Source organism: Diplotaxodon limnothrissa, linkage group LG1 (genome assembly GCF_057381915.1).
Source record: "Diplotaxodon limnothrissa isolate DT_005_m linkage group LG1, D_limnothrissa_male_GT1.1, whole genome shotgun sequence".
Classification (NCBI taxonomy): Eukaryota; Metazoa; Chordata; class Actinopteri; order Cichliformes; family Cichlidae; genus Diplotaxodon; species Diplotaxodon limnothrissa.
In genome coordinates, this window is record NC_140596.1 from 20,570,796 (window position 1) to 20,579,605 (window position 8,810).

General features: G+C 37.8%; 1 protein-coding gene across 1 annotated transcript; it reads right to left on the reverse strand.

Moving 5' to 3' along the window:
- Window positions 1–5,671: 5,671 nt before the first annotated feature.
- Window positions 5,672–7,814, reverse strand: LOC146639714 (histamine H2 receptor). The gene is made up of 2 exons (XM_085354762.1): window positions 7,013–7,814; window positions 5,672–5,967 (listed from the first exon to the last, which is right to left on the reverse strand). The coding sequence occupies exons 1-2, from the start codon at window positions 7,812–7,814 to the stop codon at window positions 5,672–5,674; spliced, it is 1,098 nt and encodes a 365-aa protein (XP_085210888.1).
- Between the last annotated feature and the right edge of the window lie 996 nt (window positions 7,815–8,810).

An 8,810-nucleotide genomic window follows, 5' to 3' on the forward strand; every position in this document is an offset into this window, starting at 1 on the left:
CAAATAGAGAAAAATGAAAGAAAGAACCCCAAAACAAGCTAAAACATGTTATCATCACAGTAAAGGCTCTAAAACGTCACAACTTTTAGGTTCTGATTTAATATACAAAATACTAGAAAATTAATTCCTTTGCTGATTGCTATTTCCTCGACATATGTTTCAGTGTCACATTAGGGCCACTGGTAAATCCTGCTCGATAATAAATTAGCTTTTGCTCTTGATACATTGGAGTGTGGTGAAAGAAAAGCCATTTCAGTCAATGGGCACTGTGTGGATGAGGCATGCTTTCTGATGAAGGGTTTGAAGCAATTTGATTCTTGGAAAGTTCCACTCTTCACATGGCCAAATGGGTTCTTTCAAGCCAAAAGCTGGACCTCAGTTATTGTTGAGTGCTAGGAGGATGCTCGGAACATGGAAACAGCCCAAAAACAAGAAGTCAGGCAACATGCAGTACAGACACATACTTCTGTTTCAACTGGCACCTTAAATGGTAGCCTCTGAAAAGGCCTTATCATTAAATAAGGCAGCTTTACTGAATGCAGCTTTGTATGCTATGTGTTTACCACAGTTATATTAGCAAATCGTTCCTCATACCTCCGACTAGTGCTGTTTAAATAAATCAAATCAAATCACTTTTTATTGTCACATCACATGTGCAGGCACACTGGCACAGCACATGCGAGTGAAATTCTTGTGTGCGAGCCCCACAAGCAACAGAGATGTGCAAACACAACAACACAAACGAGCAAAATACAAGAATGGCCAACCTGAAACTAATAAATATATGTACAATATATAATAGTGTATGCATTTCTGGATGTGTATACTAAATATTTTCCTACGTGTGTGTGTGTGTGTGTGTGTGTGTGTGTGTGTGTGTGTGTATACACATTTTTACAAATTAAATAGTAAAAAAATAAAATAAAATAATAATAATGATAATTGGTAAACATTTACAATTATAACTGCTATTAAACAACAGCAGCAGCTCTTTCATAGGTTCAAATTAAGACCAAACATCACAACTACCTTGGAAAGATGCCATTAAAACCCTTATAATCTAACACTGTAGCCCAGTGTGATAAGCAACAGATTTATAACATGAAGTCATTTAATTTTTTTATATAGAGGTGAGAGAAAATGTTATAGTATCTCTTAGAAATGTAATCATGGCCCCATTGTGATTTAATTTAAAATTCCAGGCGGGTACTTTTATTTGATTTTCTCATAGGCAGTTTATAGTGTAACTACTTTTTGCCGGAAGCGTGAAAGGTGGAAAAGAGCAGGAAGGGTGATTGAAATGAAAGATGTTTTTTCTCTGTCTACAATCTCCACAAGAGCCATCACAGTTTAGAGTACACGCCACATGAAGCATAAATCCGTGCTTGTTGATTTATCCTTTTAAATCAGGTTTTCATTAAAGAATCACATTCCTTAAGTAAATAAATGTATGGCTTGTTTCAAGAAACCAAAATGCTGTTGTAGTTTATTTAAAAAGGACTCCAATGCTACGTGAATAGTGCATGTAACACTGGTATTGGGCTTCATGAAACTTAAAATTAGTAGGACAGAAACGTTAAATCCTGAAACAGAAAAGAAATCCAACGGTATAAAATTATACCAATTGCTTTTGTGCAACATTATAGACATATTGATCCCTCTCTATATAAATATAGATACATTTTTTTGCCATGTTATACTTAGTAGAAACACAAGATGGCAGTACCATGTCAAGATGATAATATGCCAAGTCTTGGATTAAGCATTTGCCAGAAACAGTGAAACTATACACCATTCAGCTCCAACTTTACAACCAGTTACATTAAAAATGAAGACCAGCGATTATTCTGTGCCTGTGAAATGTTCTGCCAGGAAATATGTGGACATTTCTTTGACATGTATCACACACCTAAAAATGATGTGTGTGGTACTGGTCCAGACCAGCAAACCCATCATGCCAACCATACTCTCTTACAGCAGCAGCCTCCATCCAGATGTGGTGCCCATTGCACCTGTCCCAAGGGGGATCCAAGGTGTTAACCTAGCTTCTAAACCTCACCATCTTCCATTTGAGCATACATGGGATGCAGTGGAGCAAACCCAGTCCATGTCGGCATCCTCCAGCAACTTATAATACCCGATAGATCAGCTGTCAATGTCTCAATACCAGATGAGGGTATCCCCAGAGGTCACAAGTCTATTTCTCCGCTACTCAGAGCCATTTTGACAGCACACTAGAGACCTACATAATATTAAACATGCAGTTTAATATTGTGGGTACAGCATTACAAAGTATATATTAAAATCATTAATCTCTCTAGTTCTCTCATTTTCATAAACACAGTTCTGTAGCATACATCTCCAAATGTTTATGGGCAAAGAAACACAATAACAGGGTGTGATAGAGGGTGTTTGAACATGTAATACCCTTAAAGCCTTTAAAATGTTAATAGTTTAAAGTAAAATGTAAAAATATTCTGCTTACAAAACTGCAGTGAGGCTAATACAGATGAACAACAGATTAAAATATTTTTATAATAGGGAGCTTTTGACAGTATTGTCTCAAGCACTGTACTTCCAAAGCCATAGAAGCAATGCATTGGACTTTATTGGGATCCGTGTTCTGTCTAGCTAGATATTAGATATTTTATCACCTTTTCAGCAAAGACCAGTGAAGCCACTTCTTGTTGTGGCAGGAATTATGACCAGAGAGAATGATAAGCTCTTATAAGATGACATATGGTGTCTGTATGAATATACTGCGTGTGAATCCCTAAGACAATCACCATTCCCCAAACCAAATCACCTGTCATTTCTGGCAGCAGTAAGGCTTAAGAAGAACTGAGGCTTCTAATGCACAACACTTCTGTGTCTTAAGAGACCAGCTTGGCAAACACCTCAGATGCTACGAAAATCACTTCTGGGTAATGCGGGAATACACCTGATCTCTGACAGGGTTTGCGTTAGCTGAAAGGGTCACATATTCATAGAAAACGTTTTTAGTGTGACTTAACAAAGAAGGACATTAAAATCCTGTTCTTGTGCACAGAGAGATGAGTGACAAAAACATGCAGAGAACCAATGTCAGAAAGAATTTAAAAATTTTAAAACTTGTCTAGGTTCATCAAAAACATTCAACTCTAGCTGAAGAAGAACTTCATTCTTTTGTAAAGGACACCTGCTGATGAAATCACTAAATTCACCCAGGCCTGAGTTTATGTATTATGCAGCAATATGAGATGGTAGTGAGACTCCATCATGTATGTTTTAGATTTAGTGGTGCTGTAAAAAAAGACACCGAGCAGGATTCGGTGAAGTTGAAGACGTTAAGATCTTCCTTAGGAGAGACCAAAATCGACAACATTAAAAATGTGTATATCAGAAGGACAGCTCAGGTGGAGCCGTATGGACACAAAGTCTTAGATGCTGAGATGGTTTCACATGACATGAGATTCATCAGGTCATGTTGGGGTTTTTTCTAACATCATTCTTTGCAAAACTACTTATGGGACCACTTGCAGCTGCCTCACAGTTTGCTCCCTTCATTATGCATGTATCGAGCTGTTGTTTCATTTTTGTGCCCTTTGTCATGAGCAATACTGGGCATAATATCAGTCGAACTTGTATCCATCTATTATGCATAAGCCAAAGGATCATTTTCTGCTTATTTTATTTTATTTTATTTTTTTAAAAGCTCCAGATCTACAGCTCAACCTGTTATCTAACATGACACTGGTAGGTAGCAATTAACATAATCCATCTCATATTATTCAAAAATTTGCCCAGAAGTATAAAACAGTGAAAATATTACCAAAATAGAATGGCGTATCATTTTTTTGTGCATAGACTAACTTGCCGAGTTCTTCTCTGGGTGAAAAGAACGTTTATCTAATGACCACAAACAAGAATTTTCATTTTGAGCTTGTTAATCATCCAGGTTTGCCATACTGCTTCAATATTACCACTTCAAACAAAGAATTCCCACTGAAATAATAGACTAGGCTATACTTAATCATCATTAATTTGTTTTAACCCTCCAAAATAAATTTTTTAAAAAATGCATAATTTATATCAAACAAACCAAACTTGTATCTTCATTAGTTAGTCCTCTTACTGAGGAAAGCTAGGTATCCATGCATCCATCCTCTTCCACTGATCCTTTTTGGGGGGGGGGGGGGGGGGGGGGGGGCTGGAGCCTATCCCGGCTGTCACAGGGCAGAGAGAGTGAGACAGCTAGCGAGTGCAAAATGCTACTCTACTTCAATGAGTTGAAACAAAAACATTAACAGGTAAAACATTGACAGCATATAGTACAGTTTAGCATTTATTATATACCACAGCATAGAGAAGCAGAGAGATGTTAACTGGAAGCTAACAATGCTGATGTAGAGCATCAGACCACGCATAGCTAGAAAAAAAATATATGCTAAAGGATCAGCAAACATTTTTCACTATAACTTTATTTCAGTTCTGCAATGATACATCTGTAAATATCAAACTCAAACTGAAGACTTGAAAAGAAACAACTCACAGGCATCATGCTTTATTTCATAAATTATCCATATATCAATACATAAATTCTTTTATAATCAGGAATTTTTCAATCACAAACAATATACATACAAAAGGTTAATATTACGTTATTCAGATTTTCTTTTCTTTTTTAACTTCAATTTTGTGACACTTTTGATCCTCCATTTGCCCTTGCACAAACTTCAATGATGTAACTCAAGCAGAAAACCTAAAGGCTAAAATTAACTGCATAAAACGTTACGGAATTTCTGAATTCTAATCTCGATTCATTGTAAATGTACATAAACCGATAACATGACAAAAACTTTAGTGCAGATAGTGTGAGGAAGATCTTAGACTTAATATCTCAAAGTAAACAACCATAGCCTCAGATCTTATCCAAGTTATCTCTTCCCAGCACAAATGTGGTGACCTTTCTACAGTATAGATGCTTAATTACTTTCCTCCTTGCGCCCACTGAAAAGCTGTGACTTAAAGGTTAGCTTCTCCAAGCTGTTATATGCCAAGGTATTTGATGCACAGTTTAAATTGAAGAAGAGGTAGATGGTTTCAGTCCTTCAGTGTGCTTATTATCAGATACTGATGTTCAGAAATGTTTCATATAGAGAGAATTTAAAACGAACTAATTCGCTAATCGTGACCTGTGCAACAGGTTTAAACAGGCTGACACTGAAAGACTGATTATATCACTGTATGTAATGTCAATTTTTGGGAGCACAGAGAACTTTGTTGGTTGGTTATAAAACAAATAAAAGGTGGTTTTAAAGACACTGTCTCTAATTGTAAATTAAATCTCTGCAGCAGTGTGAATAAGTAAAAGAAAAAATCCAAAGCCGTTCTAAATTCATGCTCCAGTCAACTGAACACTGATTCTGAAGTTTGATAAAAAATAAAAAATATATTACAATCAAGATATCGCAAATTTGGATTTAATCTGCAGAGAGGAAATTTTAAATGTTTGCTATCATAACCAAATCATTCGTACTGCGACCCTTTTAAAGCTTAGTTCGCACCCTCATTACCTTGTATGGAACTATGTCAGAACATGGCTTCAGTTGTCTAGCTCAGTCAGACAATGCAACACAGTACAGAGGTTGCTGGCCATGTTTGTGTCCATGCCGGTGGTGCTCTTTAGGTCTTAAGCCACAGACAGCAAGGTGCAGGTAGATGACACACTGGAGGAACGCCCATGGACACTGTTGTTGTTATCCAGAATTCCTGATGCAAACTGCATCTTTGATGTGGTGCAACACCCAAAAGTTCTGGCCAATTCAGGGCAGAGGGCCAGAGCTAGTTTCTGAAGGACTAGACAGAATTTCTTGCGAAAGTTTCGGTTTATCCAGAAATAGAAGATGCAGTTGAGGAAACCATTGGAAGTTGGTAGCCAGACCACTACAAACTCAATCCACTCTGGTATACTGCTACCTGTGACTGCTGTAAGGCAGAAAACAATGAGTGTTAAGGCAAGTATCAACAAAGTGAAAACAACGTACCTAGCAAAAGACAGCGGCTACTTTGACCTGCTCCCTTTTTACAGAGCAAGTAGCTCTGTATGTTTTCTTTGTCTAATTTTCACACCAGAGGCCCTTCATGGGGTGACACAAATTCCTAAAAGTGTTAGTATAATTAGTGTTAGTATAACTGCAAAAGGAACCTCCTGAGACGGAGCTGGGGATATTTCACTTGGCATTATGAGAGAAACTAAAAAAAGTCTGCTTTGGAGGTGCTTGCCTTACCCCTGAAAGCAATGATATAACCCATCAAACTAACATTTGTAGTCTTGACCTGAAAATACAAAATTCACTGATCAGGTGGAAACTGCAGTGAAACCAGCATTTAGACAGCAGCACACTTTAAAGATTAAGCTAAACCGTCGGCTTCGTTTCACAGGATATTCATCCAATATCAGATCATTTACAGCACTCTGTGGAAAAGGTCTTCACTACTAAAAATATTCAGCTGTGACTTTTCAGTTGTGACTACTCCAAGACAGCACATGGCTGGGGTAAATGAGAAAAGTCAAAAAAGGTCTGAGTCATATAACTGGCCCCAAATCAGCTTTTTATTTACAATAATAATAATAACAAAAATATTTTTTTAAAGGGAAATGGACCTATCAATAGCCATCTAATACAATTTTTAATAAACACATTCAAATACTTACTTTTGAATTCTCTTACGGCCTTTGAAACCACAAATAAGAAATACACCAAGACAAACAAGTACATGTGAAGTTTACCTCTTCCAGTTAAGCTTATATAATCAAAAACTATCTAAACCTAAAAAAGCAAAGCTTGCTACAAAATAAGCCAGTTATATGAGTAGTTCTCAGATATTTTGTCCCAGTAAATGCCACAATTATAGACATAAACCGACTATATTACATGGGATATATTCATATATGAAATGAGGATGGTAGAAGAAAATCATCCACCATCCTCACACACTCACTTTACGTATCTAGTGAGGTTTTGCTTACCATTGTAGATCATTGCTGCCATGCAGGGAGTCCAGCAGATGTAGTAGGCTCCCATCACAGGCACAAGCACTCTGGAAGGCACATTGAGCCTACTGCGCCGCGCGCTGTCATATTTGCGCAGTTTTAACCTCTGTCTCTTGGCTGCACACCAGACTTTTAGGTTTGCAAATGTCATGATGATGGAGCAAGGGAAAAATATTACACATGTCAAGCTTAGGGAGTATCCAATATTTGTAGAGTAAGATGGGTTGCAGACCAGTGATGCGGTGGAAAAATGAACTTGGATGATGCCATCTGGTAATGATATCGGCGAGAGTAAAATGGGAGGAAAGCACCAGGCGAAGGCGATCAGAAACAGCGTCCTTTTCCTTGTCAGCAGAGATGAGTACTGAAGCGGGTAAAACACCGCAATGTACCTCTCCAGGCTTATCATGGCCAGTGTGTACATGCAGGTGGAGTAGACGGTGGCATTGCAAAAGGCCACAAGGTGACAAAAACCATCTGGACCTTCAGTGTAATCCTTTAGCAGACTCACCCAAAGGTTCAAGGGCATGACCAGCAGTCCGAACGCAGAGTCTGCTGCAGTGAGCGAGAGGAGAAAGTACCGAGAGTTTCTCGACCAGCCGGACACTGAGGAAGTAATAGCCAGGAGAACTGCAATGTTTCCCAACGTGACCACGACGCCCAAAACGATTATTATGCTTATTTTGACGGAGCGGTGGGAGAGCTCCTGCTGTCTCTGAGAGTCAAACTCTGACATGTTGAAGTCGTCCGAAGTCGAGAGGTTAAGGGCTGTATACATTGTTCTACACGGTGATACAAGTGGAAACAAATCATAAGTAAACCACAGACACACAAAAGAAAAGAAAGAAAGTTGACGAAATTTTCTAAAGAAATCAAAAATATGAGCAAAATATGTGGCCGTTCGCTGCTAGGCTAACACTACAATCAGCAGCACACCTGAGGCAATTAGCGCTGGGTGGTAAATGCATTTACTGCAGCCATGCTTCAGCTCAGAAGCAGGCTAATCACGGTTAACTTTTCAGTATTTTATGAACTAAGTGGATGTTTTTATTATTATTATCATCTAATTTTTTATATTAATCATGGGTGGTTTAGCTGAAATGATTGTTTCTTCAACATGATCAGGTATTGCCCACATCATTGCTATACCCTGTAACTTAAAGGGATCTAAAAATGGAATTCTTACTAGTGTTAGTATAAATCTAAATATTCAGGACCATAAAGGGAAAGATTCCTTTATCAGCCCAAAACCATCTAACCTTTCCATTTCTATTATATTCTATTTTAGTGAGCTAATTTTCCTAACATCTATTAATATGTGTGCGCATATTGAGTGTTATGTGCAGAGATATTTCTCCTACACATTAGGGCAAACTACCAGGAAACCACTTAGCACAGCAGGTCAAAAAACATATTTCCTGTTCTATGTCCTAATCCTCTAATCTAATCTAATCTAATCTAATCTAATCTAATATAATATAATATAATATAAAGCAACTATTGTCCTGAATTGGCACTATATGTGAATCAAACTGAAAAGACCTGAATTAACATGACAGCAACACTGTACTACAAAATAGCCTGTAAAACAGGTATGCATGTTTCCACCACCATTACTATTTAAATTGTCCCCATTTGTTGTACACTAAGGTGGAAGAAAGTAAAAATATCACTTCTGACTCTATTCACAGCCTATTCCGTCAACTTGTTCCTTCTAGCTTCCAGGCCAGCCCATCTTGACAGGTTTCATCACCTGAAATAACAATGAGTCAGA